The sequence below is a fragment of the Aegilops tauschii genome, chromosome 2 (genome assembly GCF_002575655.3).
Source record: "Aegilops tauschii subsp. strangulata cultivar AL8/78 chromosome 2, Aet v6.0, whole genome shotgun sequence".
Classification (NCBI taxonomy): domain Eukaryota; kingdom Viridiplantae; phylum Streptophyta; class Magnoliopsida; order Poales; family Poaceae; genus Aegilops; species Aegilops tauschii.
This window is the reverse complement of record NC_053036.3, coordinates 462,024,104-462,043,149: the sequence shown is the minus strand read 5'-3', so window position 1 is coordinate 462,043,149 and position 19,046 is coordinate 462,024,104. Positions and strand designations below refer to the sequence as shown.

Genomic DNA, 19,046 nt, shown 5'->3' with positions numbered 1-19,046 from the left:
TGTTCAGGCGAAAGTCATCTTCATGCTGATATGGTCTGTTGAGATGCTCTAGTGCCCGATGTCACGTGTTTTCTCACCGCAACAAAAAGCAACATCAAACGTGTTCGTTTTGTCCCGTCGCACCAAAAAACTGACACATGCGGCTGCTGACTCGCACGCGATAGCAGTACTTCTGGACGACGAGTGTACCAGCGAGAGGCGATAAATAGCAAAACTGCGGTCGTAAAGCCGCGGGGCCCACGTGCACCCCCGCACAACGAACATCCCTCTTCGGGGTCACAAAACCGGGGTGCCGTGCGCCCGCCCGCCACGGTGGTGCCCCACCCCCTTTGCCCTTATCCCTTCCGCTTCCTGGTGGCCCCCGCCCCCTCGCTCACCACCCACCATCATCCGTTTCCTCCGTGTCACCGGCTGTGGGTCCAGAAGGTCCGCGGCCCCCGCGTGTCAGTGACGCAACCTTCCGTAGCCCCGCGTACCGTTCCAGCGCCCCGCGACACGTGGAGCTCGCACGCTGCTCCCCGGCGCTCGCTATAAGCCATTTTTCCTCCATCCCCACCTTTCCTCCTCCCTCCCCACTCGTGGCCGGACCTGACCTGACCTCGCGTCGTCACTGTCGCTCGCGAGACTTCGCCGGATTGGAATCAGATACGGCACGACGGCGACGATTTCAGCCGCCGGCTCCGTCGAGCTCCGCTAATCCGTGGCTCAGCCCAGCATCAGGTGGCTCCGGTGGCCTGATCCGACGCCCGATCAGGTAATTTCACCTCCTATGCAATAATAACTAACTTTAGGCGCGAGTGCGATTCTCTCGGCTGCTGCTGATTTCGTCCAGCCTCCGACGTGCTCTCCTCCGTCTCTGCTCTGATCCTCTCTTCTTCGGCTATCCCAATCCAGAGATTTGGGCATTTTTGCAGTTCGCTCTGCCTGCCGTCCGCGATTTGCAGAGCTTGGTGCGGACGGAATCTTCGATACTGTTGCATATTTGCAGGGTTCTGTGTTCTGTTCGGCATAATCATCCGCAGGGGCTGGTTGCTCTGTTCGTGGGGCTCAATTGCGTGTAGGATTGGTTGGCGGTGTGTGGTGATTGGACGCCCAGGCTCAGTTGCGTGAGAGATGAACACTTCACTCGAAACCGACCACTTGCATTAGAATCGATTGCGTGGGGGTTTGGTTTTGTCTGACTGCGTCTGCATACAATCTTCATCTTCTGATAGTAATTTCCTTACTGCGGTGCAAGTCAAGTTTATTGATTATATTAGCAATCTTCTGATAGTAACTTCCTTACTGCAGTGCAACTCAAGCTTATTGATTATATTGACAATCTTCTGATAGTAATTTCCTTACTGCGGTGCAAGTCAAGTTTGTTGATTATATTGGCAATCTTCTGATAGCAACTTCCTTACTGCAGTGCAACTCAAGCTTATTGATTATATTGACAATCTTCTGATAGTAATTTCCTTGCTGCAGTGCAAGTCAAGCTTACTGATTATATTAATTTATTGATGATGCAGGATGGCGTTGAAGAAGGCCAAGTCGTAGTCACGCCTGGAATGGATGCTAGGGAATCGAGCCGTGGCCAGGAAGAACACGCACCTCTGAGTCTATCCATGGTCCGTGACACTGTACGTCGATCCATAGACTTGAGGCAGTGATCAGGTTTTGTTCAGTGCAAGAACTCGCCATGGGCAGTGCCTGCTCAAGGAACAGAGGCCAGGTGGTCCATGAGGATCAACTGTACAGCGTCAAGTTCTCCAAGAGCGGCAGCTTCAAGTGGCTGCTCCACACGCTGTCACGCAGCAGCTCTGATGTGCTCCGGAAGGCGCAGGGACCGGGCCCAGGTCGCCGCCCGTCGCTGGTTGAACTTTGCGTGGCCAGAGTCCGTGAGGTAATCCTGTGACCTCATATCTTCAGAGTTTGGCCATGCGATGCCTCTTCTTGGCTGAGTTGATGTGGGTGATTGCAGGACATAAGTAGGTATTCAGATTTCTCCATGCTGCCTAGGGATCTTAGCCAGCAGATATTCAACGAATTGGTGCGGTGTAGCTACATCAATGAGGAGTTGCTGGGAGCTTTTCGCGACTGTGCTTTGCAGGTGAAATTTTGGTGCCTGTTTGGTAAACTGTTTCGAATGAAATAGACAGTGATGTTTTGTCTTAAATACAATTTTTAAGGCGAAACAATGGGAAAATTCCCCACTGAATTTTTTATTAATATGGGTTATGTACAAAAGAATGATGAATAAAATAATAGTACAAGTCTAGCTTATCCCTGTTAACTATGAACAATTACTTGATGTAAAATTAAAGTTCCCGTACCATCAATCAGGCCTTTATATGTAAATGTATTTTATTTTTCTCGACAAACTCTTATGTGTATTATCAGGGAGTGAAGAAAGGCATCTTATCAGACATTCATTGTTGGTTTTTCAAGGTTCACACAGTAATTTAGAATGCAATTCTTTGTCAAGCTTGTCTTGAGCTTGTTCCTAGAAAGTAAAAATTACTTTGGTAAATTTATCCGGTAAGAATGAAAAAGTCCCTATTCCTTAGGGAAGCCCATTTAATAGACCATTTGAGATCACTTGGGTAGCTAGCTACCTTATTCCTAGTCAGATGGCACTTCTTGCTTAAGGTAAATTGCAAGCCAAGCCACCAGTTTGCTTGGTGAGCTAGACCAGAAAAGAAAAACTTGAAGGCTTCTATCGCGCTCTGGGACGAGTTAGCCTTATATGTCAACCAATTAATCTTCCACACTATTCGGTATCAGGATATTTGTCTGGATGAGTACCCTGGAGTGAAGGATGCTTGGATGGAAGTAATCGCTTCTCAAGGGCAGTCCTTGCTATCTGTTGACATCTCTTGCTCTGATGTGACTGATAGTGGATTGAATCTTCTCAAAGATTGCTCAAATATGCAAAGTCTGGCATGCAATTACTGTGATCGAATTTCTGAACATGGACTTAAAACAGTGTCAGGTAAGTGATGACAATAGTCCAGTAGCTGTGCGAGTCTGGGGGGTGAATGTTCATTTTTATGATGTATGATGTGTGTCTTCATTTTGCAGGCCTCTCAAACTTGACATCGCTCAGCCTTAAGAAATGTGCTGCTGTTACAGCTGAAGGAGCAAAAGCCTTTGCCAAGTTAGTTAACTTGGTAAATTTGGACCTTGAGCGATGCCCAAAAATTCATGGTGGCCTTGTTCATTTAAAAGGTGGCCTTTTGTTTCCTGAACCAATTGTTTGTAAAGCATGCCCAATCACCTAATTTATTCCAACTTATACATTTCCATTTCCTGACATGTGATACATACATTTGTTTGTAGTCACTATAAGAACTGGCATGCGGCCGCTCAATAGCAAGTAACTCCGAAAAACTACTTGCCTCTGTTGCAATAACATAACATTCTTTTACAGGCTTGAGAAAACTGGAAACACTGAATATGAGATATTGTAACGGCATCACTGATTCAGATATGAAGTATTTATCAGGTTATAACTCTTCTATGGCTAGTCTAAACCAATCTATGTTTTCATACATATTGATCTACAATGCAATGCCCTTCTCCTTGTGTAGATTTTACGAGCTTGAGAGAGTTGCAACTGTCTTGCTGCAAAATAAGCGATTGTGGTGTTTCTTATCTGAGAGGTAACCCCCAAACACATGCTCTTGAATTGTTTTTTTTTGTTGACTAACTCTTCGTTTTTATTTACATAGTAACCTGAGGGTTTATAAATTTAGCCGTGTTTAAGTTGTTGGTTTGATCTCTTAGGTCTATCCAAACTATCCCACCTAAATCTGGAGGGCTGTGCAGTGACTGCTGCTTGTTTGGAAGCTATATCAGGTTTTACATCCTTTCCTTATACAGCACCCTGCTGTTGATGCTACTTCCGTGAAAGTTTCTTTGGCTTAGTCTTGCACGTTGAAGGGTGCTGACAATTGTGTATAGTTTGATCTATTATGTATGTTGCAGCAGGAGGACGATTGGGCCTTAGAACTCTGTAGAAGTATGTGTGTCATGAACTTATTCACAAGTTACTGCAGCAGTCTTATATTTTTATTCTATCTCTAGAATTCATGCCCCAGAGAGATGCCCTTTTGGTAGAAAGATAACATGATATCTTTATAAGTTTGCTTCAGAAGTTTAAAGAGAATGAGTCAAAGTAACATATTAGTTAGCCAGATAGTTCTTCTGTGCATTTATGGGGACACCGTGCTGTTCTATGTAAAAATGATGAGAGATGTTTTTACCTCTTCTGTTTCCGAGAGTCAGTGTATGGAGTTTAACTCCATTATTTTGAAAGGAAGCTTGTGTTGTTGACCGGAGGAGTTAAATGTTCCTTTTACAAGGACATTGTTAGTTACGAGGCCTGAACTTACTATTTCACTGTTGCATGGTTACTCTGTTGTAATACTCATTTATGTTGTAGCATTCGGTTAGCATTTCATGCATAATTATGCAAATAGTTGCAAGCTCACTATCTGGGTGCCAAACTTCATTAATAGTCATGCTATTTCAGGATTGGCTTCATTGGTTTTGTTAAATCTCAATAGGTGTGGCATATGTGATGAAGGCTGTGAGAAATTGGAAGGTAAATACGGCACCAATTGCTGACCATATGGTGAACACAACTCTTTTTACTTTCTGAGATCATTTGTGTGTGATGGCATGCGTTATGGGATACATGTTTCCTTGTTTGAGATGTAGGTGTCTAGCTCAGTAGTTACATTGATGGATCCGCAATGCATCTCTGTTTCCTTCACCCACATTTTTTTCAAGCATGCATATTTTTACCCTTTTGTGACCTGAATCTGTCCAAGTGTGTTCCTTTGTCCTGCACAGCTACACCCTTTTATAGCTCACTGTCTGGCAGCTCATGGTCTGGTGCTGCCTTGCAGGTCTTGTCAAATTGAAGGTTCTTAATTTAGGGTTCAACCACATTACAGATGCCTGCTTGGTTCATCTACGAGGTGAGTATTAATCACTGTTTAACTTTGTATTAATTTGTTATATAGCAACATTTGAACATGCTAATATCGAAATCCTTGAGACACCCATCTACGCAAGCAACAAGTGTTTCACATCTTTAATGGTTACTTGGTTGATTTGGTCATCCTATATTAAAATGTTTTGAGACACTCCTCTCTTATTTTATCAGTTTTGTACTAAAATTAACAAAGTCATTGTTGTGCATGATTTCATAAAACCAGATTTTTTTTTTGTTTCTCAAACACGCACGTGAATGCACGTCATTTTGTAGTAGAAGAAAGTACCGAGAAGGCGCGGATCTTACAAACCAACTAGAAAACCCAAACGAAAATGAAAGAAACAAGAAACTAAGAACAGCCCCGAAGGAATTTATGCAAATGAAGCAACAGCATAAAACATGATTATTATCCTTCAAGAAAGATGGCTGGTATTTTATCTTTTTGCCTATGCACAAAGATGCTTGTAAGATGAAAGCAGAGGCATGTTTAAGAACATGCAGAGGATCTTGCACTTCTTGCGTGCATGTTATTCATTTTCTAGATCAAAATGGAGTGTCAATTGGGAGCACTTGTCTCTTGTATTAAATCTTGTATAAAAATATATTTAAAAAAATATAACCATGGAGACGGGCATTTGAATCGTGGATCCGGTATGCTAAACAACACAATGTGGGGACAATTTGTATATGATGTTCTTTGCTCCTTCCAGAATTGATCAATTTGGAGTGTTTGAACTTGGACTCATGCAAGATTGGTGATGAGGGGCTATTGCACCTGAAAGGTGAGTTCCTTCAGCATGTCTTAATTTCTCTTTTCTTTTTTTTACAACTGTAGTAGCATGTCTCACTTCATCTCCTATTACATCTTGTTTTATAAAATGTTGAATAGAACAATCATCGAGTTAACCAGCTCGTGCAGTTTACTGTTGTGGAATGGCATACGATTTTTATTTACCAGACTTTTCTGCAGTTAGCAGTATAGCATTGATGGGGCATTCTTGTTTGCGTGCAGAAATTTGTATTGAGCGTTTGTGGTTAGCCTAGTTTAGCGCTTTCTGTCTAGAAAAATCAAATTTTGGCTCTCCTTTTTTTTTGAATAATAGCTGTCCTGTTGTAAAGCACTAATTGATACATTTGGCTGTTCTGTAGGCCTTTTGCAGTTGAGAAGTTTGGAACTTTCGGACACTGCAGTTGGAAGCAATGGACTTCGTCATCTCTCTGGTTTGTTTACGCTTTGCCAAATTCTGTTTCACGAACTGTTGATTCTCCGTCTCCCCCCTCTTTAATTTGCCTTCGTTTTAGTAGTCCAGTTGAAAAGTTAGTTTGTCACATTATTCTTGCTGCTAATTTGTGAGAAAATTGAACTTGCTTCTGCTGTAACCAATGTAAGCTAGGTGATCACCATAACACTGGAATACATGTAATTATGTCTTGTCGGCTTCTGGTCTAATGATTGGTTACTAGATGTAGATTACTTCTAGTAATGTGTTTATAGAAATATTGTTTTCATCTTGGTGGCCAATGCATTATCTTAGATTATATTGTCATTTTCTGGGCTGCCTACCTGTATTGTGGTCAGGTGGCTTGTGTCAAGGCATAAACCACTGGTTCACACAATTCTAGAAATACCACTCAAAGTTTCATGATAGAGGGGCCAATGGTGATAATGTACAGTGGTATGTTTGGCAATTTTCCATATCTGAAACTGATCAGTTATGTCAGGAAATGACTCCATGTTTAATGGTACATTGCATGCACACATTTCATTGACAGTGACCCCTGACTTTTATCTTGCTACATAAACAATGCCTAGCTTAATGTGCTCTCAACAATTGATAGTTGAGACATAATATTCATCTTAATCACAATGCTGAAGTGTTATTATGAGGTTTATGTGTCTGAACTCTTACGGTCGATATTATTTTATTTTTCACTATAGTTATGCAACGGTTCTTTTGCAGGTCTTCGGAATTTGCATAGCATGAATCTCTCTTTTACAGTGATTACGGACATTGGTCTGAAGAAAATTGCTGGCATGAATTCACTGAGGTCACTGAATCTTGATAATCGCCAAATCACAGACAATGGCTTGGCAGCTCTTACAAGTATGTCTCTCATACGCCCAGGTCTTGTGATGATGTATAGCTCAGCCAAATTTTGTCGTTTGTTGCGTTAGTTATTGGGTTTCTAGTTTTAAACCAAGTGTTTACATCTTTAAGCAGTTTCATTGGTAATATAAGGGTTACAGTTGTGTTAATAACTGGATCATGAAGAGTGTCTCTTCGGGGCACTTCCATAACCTTGCCCCTGAGATTCCGTATTTCCACTGTTTACCTATCTAGATGCTAAATTTCTGTCGTTTAGAGAACTTGTGAACTGTAATATGGGCAAGATAGCCCTTTATGACAGTGGTTCGCCCGGTGTTGCAATAATTTGTAGTCTTTCGGATGTGTTTGGACATAACATCAAGTTGGCTAAAGTCTACTTATTTGGTCAATGCAGCTCTCACCGGATTAACGCACCTTGATCTCTTTGGAGCTCGTATAACTGATGCTGGGACAAACTGCCTCAGATGTAAGGGTGCATGATTAAATCAAAAGATCAATTCAATCATACGACACCTAACATGGTTGTCACTATTTCAGGTTTCAAGGGTCTGCGGTCTCTGGAGCTCTGCGGTGGGCTAATCACCGACGCCGGAGTGAAGAACATCAAGGACCTCAAAGACCTGACGTTGCTTAACCTATCCCAAAACGGCAACCTCACAGACAAGACCTTGGAGATAATCTCGGGTACGTGCATCTTTCACATTTCTTTCTTTCATCTCCCCAGAACTTCCGATATGATCATCACAGTTACATATCCTTGTCGCAGGCCTGACCGCTTTGGTCTCGCTGAACCTGTCGAGCTCCCGGGTGTCCAACGCCGGTCTCCACCATCTGAGGCCGCTGCAGAACCTGCGCTCGCTGTCGCTCGACTCGTGCAAGGTGACGGCCTGCGAGATCAAGAAGCTTCAGCTGGCCGCCCTCCCCAACCTGGTAAGCGTGCGGCCGGAGTAGTCCGGTAATCGGCACCTCCGTCCATCTGTAGATAGCCACTACGAGTAGAGCAGCAGAACGTGCCTGCGCGTCTGTACATACATAGTCTTGTGAGTTACGGGAGGGATTGTTGATCTGATGATAGACTGAACTGTTTATGTCGTCTACGGTGTGCCCATTAAAGCTGATGCGAAGAAACAACTGTAAATGCGTCGTGCTTCCTCCGCATTTGGGATGGTATGTAAAATGTAATGGCTCCTGTACATAACAGTTGGTGTTTGCGAAGTTTTGTTGCATGGTGCCACGATCCTGGTTACGATTCTCAGCGTGGATCGTTTCCCTTGGCGTGTGATATGGTGGTGTGATGAGGGGCACCGCTGTGGTACTAAACAACTCACAAACAGCAGCAGCCAACTCTTTCAAAGTGGCAAACTCTCAAATATATTTCATGGTATTAAACAACTCACAAGTAGCGACAACTAAATCATAAGATGAAATCACAAGGATCCTGTATGGATATATATATTTCATGGTACCAAACAACCAACAAGAAGCAACAACTAAATCATAAGATGAAATCATAAGGATCCTATATTAACGACATGCCCTTCAATCCATACACGAGAGCTAAGAACAGGCCTTTCAGTTCAACTAAACTAATGCGCATAGCACAACACATCAACTTCATCAGATGCTCCCTTCGCATGGAACAGCTGAAGAGAACTTAGACTAGAAGCACCTATGAGTTAGATGTGAACACAACTAAAAATGAAGGATTTATACTAGAAGCACCTACAATTTAGATGGGAACACAACTAAAAATGAAGTATAAATTTGTAAGTCTCAACCTGTGTATCAGGAGCAAACTTGTGGAGCCTCGTGTTGTAATTAAATCTTGAACTGCTTGCATAACTTTTGACTCAAGACCTTAAATCACTCACCGTTCGTTGTGCACAAAAGATGACTTGAAATGTCATCTTATACAGCCCGAAATTTCTCCACACACGACAGCGTGTGGCCGACAAAAAATCCAGCGGGCAGAGTGTGGGTTGTGGACGAGATTCCGTAGCTGGGATTCATCGTCGTGCCTGGTCGTCTAAATTCAGTCGTCCCCCTAGCAGTGCTCTAGACCCTTGTAGAATTAATTCAGTTTATATGGAAGGTTGCAGCTTGAAATCTGATGTGTCATTTCTCCCGAAATAGGCATCGGAACCTTTCCAATATAGATAATGGTTTCACATGTGTCTTTCTTTGTCTTCTCCACCGGTTTAACTTATGTATGAGGCTTGACCTCACACGTTGATGCATTGGTCATGGACTAGTCCAGATCATCCTACCTTCCTCAAGCAAAACAATCCTTGGTTTTGAGGTATTTTGTATTGACTTCTTCACATGAGGGAATTGCTCAACCTTGATTGCTTGTTCCACCGTAGGCTCGAGTACATGGTTTACTCCTTGATGTGTAAAGGAATACTTTAGAACTTTCCCGGTGAGTAGCACTGTGATGGAACTACTACAGCCTTCCCAAAAGAAGATGACAGGATCACATTGACATCACATCGCATACCACCTTGTCCACATAACTTCCCGCTGAAAATGCCACCCTCACACAATGTGTAATCTTTACCTTACTAACGCCATTCAATCATTTCACATAACTAGTCAATGTGTACGTGCAATGCACGCAAATTTGAAAGTATATTAAGTGCATGCGGATATTAAGTAAGATATTATTTGCGTGTTATTAGTGATTAGCACTACATTTGGCATGAAATTAACTGCACGCTAAACGTGTTGAACACTCGACATTGAAGCAGTCTAGGTCGTCGGATTGACATGATTTGATGGTCGAGATTAATTGGATCTGCCCCTTTGGGTCTTTTTATATTGGTATAGATATGGCTGGGGTTACCTCCATGTTGATATCCAAGAGCAAGCACAAGATAACTACTAATGATGTTGTTGTAGTTGCCAACATCAATGAGATTATCGCCATCTCCTTCATATGAACTCAGAGGTGCCCCGGTCTCAAAAGTATAATACTTTGCATCTTTCTTCTCAGATTCACATTTATCACTTGAGTCATCGGACATGTGTCCATCCTTTGTGAGCAACACCTTCTTTAAATTAGAACAACCCTTCATGAAATGACCTCTACCCTTGCATGTGAAGTAGCTTCTTCTGCGGTTGTCTTTGCGTGAGGACAAATCTGCAACAATACTTCCATCAGCTTCCCGGTGAGTTGAACTTATCCAAGTGCTTGATGTGTAGGTGTGGCTGCAGGCTTGGCGACGCTTCAGCTATTGACTAGAACAAACAACTTGATGCACAAGTTCTTGCAAGTCTTAATATGGAACCATCTCTATTCTTTCTTGCAAATCTTCATTGGCCATGAAAGAAACTTAAGATTGTGGCCTCCTGTTGCTCATTCACCCATGTACTAATCATTAGAATCTCCGTTTCTTTATAGTACTCATCAACACTACAATTCCTTGTGTGAATCATTGCATTCGATTGTACAAGGTTCTTGTGAAGTGTTCGGGAATAAAGCATCTCCGAATCAGATTCTTCAATTGCGCCCATGCATCTGGATGACCTCCAACACGACATAGTTGGTTCCACCAAATCATATCGTACCTTCTTCTGCTCTGTGTAGTGGTGGCTATCAAAGATCTGACCCACACGGATCTCCCACTCCAAATAGTCATCGGGCTCAGTTTCCCATTGAATGATGGTATGATAAATTTTGAACTTACCAATCTCATCATCTTCATAGTCATGATGAGAATGCCCATGACCTCTTCCTCCCATGTAGAAGCCTTCTTGGGTTTCACCTCGGCGATCGTGATGAGCACGTCGTTGTCGCAACTCGCAGTATTCTTGAGCATCATCGTAGTGGTCACTCCAGCACTCTCCGTGGTGATCCATTGTATGGGGGAATTGTCGTTGTCAACCCCATGCATCAAGTCCATCTCGTGGTGGAGATGGTGGCTCCCAAACAACATCTTGTTGGTCGTGGTGAGCATGTTGTTGTGGTGTAGCGTTGTAGCTATGGGCATCATCGGAGGAGTATACATGCATGTGCTCTCCATTTCCCTCCTCCGGGCGGCGTTGGCGCTGCAGTTCAGGGAGTTGTCGATGTCGATCCCATGTAGAAGCCTATTTCAACAAAGTTTCTTTCTGAGGAAGTTGATTCTCTGGATGAGGTTGGCATCCATGGTCGTGGTGCGCTTCTCCACCTAAAAGTGCATTGTTGCACTAAATAGTTTTTGACATCGATGACAACTTCATTTGTGTTTCTAACCACATGCTCTAGTGTAAACAGCACCATTTAAAATGGAAGTGGAGCATGGATGGTTATTTCCCCTCTTGACGAAAAAAGGAAAAGAGGAGTACCAAGGAAAAGCGGAGTGCCATATTGTTTTATTTTTTCTTGAGTCCTTAGGGCAGCCGCATTATTAAGAGGGGGTGCATCACGAAAACATCTGGGAATCTACTTCACCTCACCCATGATCTGAAAACTCACAGCCAAATGCTTCTGTTCAGGCCGGAACTTCCGGGACGGCCGAAACTTCCGAGGACCAGAACTTCCGGGACGGATCTGGGAAGCTTTCGGGCCACTCAGAGAAACTGCTCTTTTTTTGTGCAAACTCCCTGTGTAGCCCAGAACCTCGTCGGACCCTGACCGGAACTTCCGTCCCTCGGAACTTCTGGGCTGGCCGGAACTTCCTGGCACCGGAGCCTCCGTCCCCTGTTCTACAGCTTTCGGGGTACTCCAGAGAGGATGCAAACTCTCTGTGTGTCCGGAACTTGGACGGAACTTCCAGGGTCCGGAAGTTCCGGACGTCAACGGAACTTCCGGGCTTCGCAGGAATCTGGCCCCAACGGCTGGATTCTGTCCCCACCTATAAATAGTCTTCTTCTTCCCCACGAAGTTAAGGAAATATGCCCTAGCGACAATAATAAAGTTGTTATTTATATTTTCTTATATCATGATAAATGTTTATTATTCATGCTAGAATTGTATTAACCGGAAACTTAGTACATGTGTGAATACATAGACAAAACATAGTGTCCCTAGTATGCCTCTACTTGACTAGCTCGTTAATCAAAGATGGTTATGTTTCCAGGGGTGGAGCCAGGATTTGAGGTTGCGGGGGGGGGGGGGGGGGGGGGCAACTGGCAAGACACAAGAAGCAAAAAATATAGCATTGCAAAGATGATACTAATTTTTCATGGTTCGGTACAGACCATATGGTCAATCAAACAATGCAAAGAAGTTACATCTCTATTAGTTTGAAATTGGCTTTGCGACAACCAAGAAGATCAAATATGTCTATAATTTCATCAGAACTAAACTTTGACGCTATATCCTTCTTGATGTAGATTATCATACAATGTCGAAGAAAATCACCACCCATTGTACTTTGAAGATGAGTCTTGACAAGTTTCGTAGCTGAAAATGCTCTCTCTGCTGTTGCAGTCGACACTGAGAGAGTTATTACTAATCTTAATAACCTGCGGCCATTGGATACATAGATGATTTACCTGTTTTGACCAGACCATGTGCCAAAGCTGCAAGTGATGGTAACATTTTCAGTTCTAGATGGTTGCATGTGTCAAGTTCAAAATGTGGTAGCTGATACTCCAACTGAGCTATTTCTTGAGAAGAAAAAAAATCGGTAGGATATAATTTTTCAACTAGCGTGCATATTCTTGATCTGTCAAATGTGTCACGTCTTGGATCCAATGATGCACAAAGGCTTAAAAGCTCTGTCGCTTGAAGACTGAAACGATCACCTAACTCTGTCAATTGTTGGTCTATGGCAACATTAAATACATCCATTTTGTAGTGATGGAGTGTTGTGGTGTTTCATGCTTGTTTCTGGATTTGGTCACATCAACGTACCTAATAATAATATACATAAGAATTAGTTTCACTAGGTAATAAATATGTAACATAATCTTAAGTACATAGTTGAGAAAAGGTGCATACTTGTGATTAAAATCCGGAATATCAATCTCGTGCTTCAGGCAAAAAGAATTAACCTCTTCAAGAAGAGATTCCCAACCATTTTCTCTTAAGTCAGCAAGTAGCACCTTTGTGTTGGACACACAATCCAAAGCATTCAAAATATCCAAAGATTTAGTCTGCAGTCTTACACACAACACATCAGTGATCCTCGTGATTTTTTCCATTAGGTGCAGAATAAACACAAAATCAAATGAGATGAGAATCCTAAGAGCACCAACAGCATCTCCTCGAGAAAATTGTGAGACCGAACAATCACTTGGTATACTTCTTAAAACAGAAACAGAAGCAGCAAACATCTTTTTTAAGCTTTGGATTGATTTATAGTGGGAGCTCCATCTAGTGTCTCCTGCTCTTTGTAAAGAGCCTAACTGATTTGCCCCTCGGCCTGTATCAAGTTCTCCTAGTTCGATCTCTCATTCAATTTGAGCTCCCAGGTTTGCTAGCAATTCATCATTGCGTTTGGAAGAAGCACTAACAACATTGACTATGAAGTTTGCATGCTGCTACCTCTTGAGCACTGCGTTGGTTTTCCCTTGAAGAGGAAAGGGTGATGCAGTAAAGTAGCGTAAGTATTTCCCTCAGTTTTTGAGAACCAAGGTATCAATCCAGTAGGAGACCACGCACGAGTCCCTCGCACCTACACAAACAAACAAGAACCTCGCAACCAACACGATAAAGGGGCCGTCAATCCCTCAACGGTCACTTACGAGAGTGAGATCTGATAGATATGATAAGATAATATTTTTGGTATTTTTATGATAAAGATGCAAAGTAAAATAAAAGGCAATAAAAATAGCAAGTGTTGGAAGATTTATATGATGGAAAATAGACCCGAGGGCCATAGGTTTCACTAGTGGCTTCTCTCGAGAGCATAAGTATTACGGTGGGTGAAGAAATTACTGTTGAGCAATTGACAGAATTGAGCATAGTTATGAGAATATCTAGGTATGATCATGTATATAGGCATCACGTCCGAGACAAGTAGACCGACTCCTGCCTGCATCTACTACTATTACTCCACACATCGACCGCTATCCAGCATGCATCTAGAGTATTAAGTTCAAAAGAACAGAGTAACGCTTTAAGTAAGATGACGTGATGTAGAGGGATAAACTCATGCAATATGATATAAACCCCATCTTGTTATCCTCGATGGAAACAATACAATACGTGCCTTGCTGCCCCTACTGTCACTGGGAAAGGACACCGCAAGATTGAACCCAAAGCTAAGCACTTCTCCCATTGCAAGAAAGATCAATCTAGTAGGCCAAACCAAACTGATAATTCGAAGAGACTTACAAAGATAACCAATCATACATAAAAGAATTCAGAGGAGATTCAAATATTGTTCATAGATAAACTTGATCATAAACCCACAATTCATCGGTCTCAACAAACACACCGCAAAAGAAGATTACATCGAATAGATCTCCACGAGAATCATGGAGAACATTGTATTGAGATCCAAAGAGAGAGTAGAAGCCATCTAGCTAATAACTATGGACCCGAAGGTCTGAGGTAAACTACTCACACATCATCGGAGAGGCTATGGTGTTGATGTAGAAGCCCTCCGTGATCAATGCCCCCTCCGGCAGGATGCCGGAAAAGGCCCCAAGATGGGATCTCACGGGTACAGAAGGTTGCGGCGGTGGAATTAGGTTTTTCGTGGATGCTTCTGTTGGTTTGGGGGTACATAGGTATATATAGGAGGAAGAAGTACGTCGGTGGAGCAACGTGGGCCCCACGAGGGTGGAGGGCGCGCCCAGGGGTGTAGGCGCGCCCCCTACCTCGTGCCCTCCTGGTTGCTTTCTTGACGTAGGGTCCAAGTCCTCTGGATCACGTTCGTTCCGAAAATCACGTTCCCGAAGATTTCATTCCGTTTGGACTCTGTTTGATATTCTTTTTCTGCGAATCACTGAAATAGGCAAAAAACAGCAATTTGGGCTGGGCCTCCGGTGAATAGGTTAGTTCCAAAAATGATATAAAAGTGTATAACAAAGCCCGTTAAACATCCAAAACAGAATATAATATAGCATGAAGCAATCAAAAATTATAGATACGTTGGAGACGTATCAAGCATCCCCAAGCTTAATTCCTGCTCGTCCTCGAGTAGGTAAATGATAAAAACAGAATTTTTGATGCGGAATGCTACTTGGCATAATTTTCAATGTAATTCTCTTATTTGTGGTATGAATGTTTAGATCCGAAAGATTCAAGACAAAAGTTTAATATTGACATAAAAAATAATAATACTTCAAGCATACTAACTAAGCAATTATGTCTTCTCAAAATAACCTGGCCAAAGAAAGTTATCCCTACAAAATCATATAGTCTGGCTATGCTCTATCTTCACCACACAAAGTATTTAAATCATGCACAACCCTGATGACAAGCCAAGCAATTGTTTCATACTTTTGGTTTTCTCAAACTTTTTCAATCTTCACGCAATACATGAGCGTGAGCCATGGACATAGCACTATATGTGGAATAGAATGGTGGTTGTGGAGAAGACAAAAAGAGGGAGAAGATAGTCTCACATCAACTAGGCGTATGAACGGGCTATGGAGATGCCCATTAATAGATATCAATGTGAGTGAGTAGGGATTGCCATGCAACGGATGCACTAGAGCTATAAGTATATGAAAGCTCAACAAAAGAAACTAAGTGGGTGTGCATCCAACTCGCTTGCTCACGAAGACCTAGGGCATTTTGAGGAAGCCCATCATTGGAATATACAAGCCAAGTTCTATAATGAAAAATTCCCACTAGTATATGAAAGTGATATCATAGGAGACTCTCTATCATGAAGATCATGGTGCTACTTTGAAGCACAAGTGTGGTAAAAGGATAGTAACATTGTCCCTTCTCTATTTTTCTCTTATTATTTTTTATCTGGGCCTTTTCTCTTTTTTTATGGCCTCTTTTTTTTTCTTTTTTATTTAGTCCGGAGTCTCATCCTGACTTATGGGGGAATCATAGTCTCCATCATCCTTTCCTCACTTGGGACAATGCTCTAAAAATGATGATCATCACACTTTTATTTACTTACAACTCAACAATTACAACTCAATGCTTAGAACAAAATATGACTCTATGTGAATGCCTCCGACGGTGTACCGGGATATGCAATGAATCAAGAGTGACATGTATGAAAGAATTATGAACGGTGGCTTTGCCACAAATACGATGTCAACTACATGATCATGCGAGGCAATATGACAATGATGGAGCGTGTCATAGTAAACGGAACGGTGGTAAGTTGCATGGCAATATATCTCGGAATGGCTATGGAAATGCCATGATAGGTAGGTATGGTGGCTGTTTTGAGGAAGGTATATGGTGGGTGTATGATACCGGCAAAAAGTGCGCGGTATTAGAGAGGCTAGCAATGGTGGAAGGAAGAAAAGTGCCTATAATCCATGGACTCAACATTAGTCATAAAGAACTCATATACTTATTGCAAAAATCTACAAGTTATCAAAGCAAAGTATTACGCGCATGCTCCTAGGGGGATAGATTGGTAGGAAAAGACCATCGCTCGTCCCCGACCGCCACTCATAAGGAAGACAATCAATAAATAAATTATGCTCCGACTTCATCACATAACGGTTCACCATACGTGCATGCTACGAGAATCACAAACTTTAACACGAGTATTTCTCAAATCCACAACTACTCAACTAGCATGACTCTAATATCACCATCTTTATATCTCAAAACAATTATCAAGCATCAAACTTCTCATAGTATTCAACACACTCATAAGAAAAAAATTATTAATCTCGAATGCCTATCATAATTAAAGCAAATTACCACGCTGTTTTGTAGGACTCTCAAAATAATCTAAATGAAGCATGAGAGAACAATAGTTTCGATAAAACAAATCCACCACTGTGCTCTAAAAGATATAAGTGAAGCACTAGAGCAAAAACTATATAACTCAAAAGATATAAGTGAAGCACATAGAGTATTCTAACAAATTCCGAATCAAGTGTGTCTCTCTCAAAAGGTGTGTACAGAAAGGATGATTGTGGCAAACTAACAAATAAAGACTCAAATAATACAAGACGCTCCAAGCAAAACACATATCATGTGGTGAATAAAAATATAGCTCCAAGTAAAGTTACCGATGGAAGTAGACGAAAGAGGGGATGCCTTCCGGGGCATCCCCAAGCTTTGGTTTTTTGGTGTCCTTAGATTATATTGGGGTGCCATGGGCATCCCCAAGCTTAGTCTCTTCCCACTCCTTGTGTCGGGTGGTTGGTGCGACATATGCCAAGGGATGGCTTATCATTGTGGGAGCTAATAAAACGTCGCCGGTGCCTGGAAACGGGATGAGGCGAAGACATGCACGCCGGCGAATCTTACCCAGGTTCGGGGCTCTCCGAGGAGATAACACCCCTAGTCCTGCTCTGCGGGGTCTCCGCATGATCACTAGATCGGTAAAGGGTAGCTACAATCGCTCCCAGAGCTGTTGGGATCAAGGGAGAAGAAGAACAAGGCTAGCTCTTGCTTCTCTCTATCTATGGTGTGTGTGCTGTGTGTGGGTGTTAACCTAGAAGCCAACTATGCTCCAAGGCCGAAAACAGAAGCCAACCCTTTGCATGGGTGCTCCGGGGGGTTTATATAGGCCTACCCCCCGGGGGTACAATGGTAATCTGACTGGGATCTGGTCCCAGCCGTCAGTGTCTACGCTCGCCGGCTTCTCCGCCGGCTGCTGGGTCCCGCCGGCTGCTGGTTACTTGGTCGACAGGCTGGTCCCACCGCCTAGGGTTTTGTCGGCGGCTGCTTACTGTAGCCGCGCCTCTGATGATGAGGGCTTTGTCGAGGTGAGCATGGCTACAGTGGGCCGCCTCGGGGGCTATCACCGTAGCCTCACCTCGTCTTGTGTCCTTAATGGGGCTCCTGCTTCGAGGAAGGGAGTAGCCGGCTTCTGGAGGCCGGCTATACTCCTGGCCGACTAGGAAAAGCCGGGCCGCCTTCACGCCTCTCTCTGGCTGAAGGGGCCCGCAGTCCTTGGGCCGTACAGGAGTGGGTCGTGGACGACGTCGAGGCTAGCATGGCTACAGTGCCGAGCCGCACGGGAGACGTCCCTCCCGTACGGCCTCCTGTAGCCGTGCCCGCATCGGGCTTCGGGGGTCGTGGGCCGCACTGTGGCCACACCCCGTCACGTCGCCGTTATGTAGGAGTGGTTGTGGTCTAGGCCGGCTCCTAGGAGTCGGCGTCCTTCTTGGCCGGCTTCTTGGAGTCGGCGAGGCTGGGTCGCCTTCCGGGAGTCAGCTTTAGTGGTAGCCGGCCGGGGAAGGCGGCCCAAATGCTTTGAGTGCTTGAAGGCCCAAAGGCCTGATAAATTTTCTGAAGAGCCAGGGGTAGTCGGTTAGGCTACCCGTGGCCATTTACTTCGACAGTAGTCCCCGAAGCTGATTGGGCTTCGAGGTGGAGTGGGGTTCAAGAAGCTCGATCAGCTTCCTATCGTGACGAGCCGGCAGCTGGGAGCCGGCCTTGGTCAGGCGCGCCGCCTTAGTCGAATTCTTCTGGAGTCGGGGGGCGGGAACCCGCAGGGACGTGCACCGGGCCGCGGGCCGGCCTCGGGCCGTTGGCGTGCCACGTGGCCGGAAAGCCTGCCAGCCCACGCGCGTGACGGGATGTCGCCGCAGGGAGGGGGCCCGCCACGTCCGCGCCCCGGCCCAGGCGCGGATCCTTTGCATCCCGAAACCGCCCGCACGTTCCGTGCGGCAGTTTCGGCTCGCACTTATGCGTAATAAACACGAGACGTGGGGGGAGTGGGCGCAGTTAATCCCACGTCTCCCCCCCCACGTCCGGCCTCTTCGGCCGCGTGAGGCTATAAGTAGGGGGAGGTGGAGGGCGGCAGACCCTCGCACGCTCCTCCTACTTCCTTCGTCTTCTTGCCTTGCTCGTTCTTGCGACAGCGCCTCGCCGCCGCGCTCTTCCTCCGCACGCTCCTCCGCCGCCGTGCTAGCTTCCGCTA

General features: G+C 44.1%; 1 protein-coding gene across 3 annotated transcripts; it reads left to right on the top strand.

The window, feature by feature from the left end:
• The first annotated feature begins 232 nt into the window (after positions 1–232).
• On the top strand, positions 233–8,307 carry LOC109755729 (uncharacterized). Of its 3 annotated transcripts, none has more exons than XM_020314620.4 (17): positions 233–754; positions 895–950; positions 1,512–1,885; positions 1,964–2,092; positions 2,767–2,974; positions 3,064–3,210; positions 3,413–3,487; positions 3,573–3,644; positions 3,769–3,840; positions 4,517–4,588; positions 4,896–4,967; positions 5,695–5,766; positions 6,134–6,205; positions 6,946–7,089; positions 7,487–7,558; positions 7,630–7,776; positions 7,859–8,307. In XM_020314620.4, the coding sequence occupies exons 3-17, from the start codon at positions 1,682–1,684 to the stop codon at positions 8,041–8,043; spliced, it is 1,743 nt and encodes a 580-aa protein (XP_020170209.1). In that variant the 5' UTR covers positions 233–754; positions 895–950; positions 1,512–1,681; the 3' UTR covers positions 8,044–8,307. The 3 variants fall into 3 exon arrangements, with proteins under 3 accessions (XP_020170209.1, XP_040255343.1, XP_020170208.1); XM_040399409.3 differs by having other exon boundaries at positions 895–1,101; XM_020314619.4 differs by lacking the exon at positions 895–950 and having other exon boundaries at positions 530–754.
• Positions 8,308–19,046: the final 10,739 nt, after the last annotated feature.

Excerpts from the sequence above, each read along its gene's own strand:
- LOC109755729 (XM_020314620.4), top strand. The coding sequence starts at position 1,682 with ATGGGCAGTGCCTGCTCAAGGAACAGAGGCCAGGTGGTCCATGAGGAT. Across the intron at positions 3,841-4,516 it reads TTGTTTGGAAGCTATATCAG|GATTGGCTTCATTGGTTTTG; the intron begins GTTTTACATCCT and ends ATGCTATTTCAG. Across the intron at positions 7,090-7,486 it reads TGGCTTGGCAGCTCTTACAA|CTCTCACCGGATTAACGCAC; the intron begins GTATGTCTCTCA and ends TGGTCAATGCAG.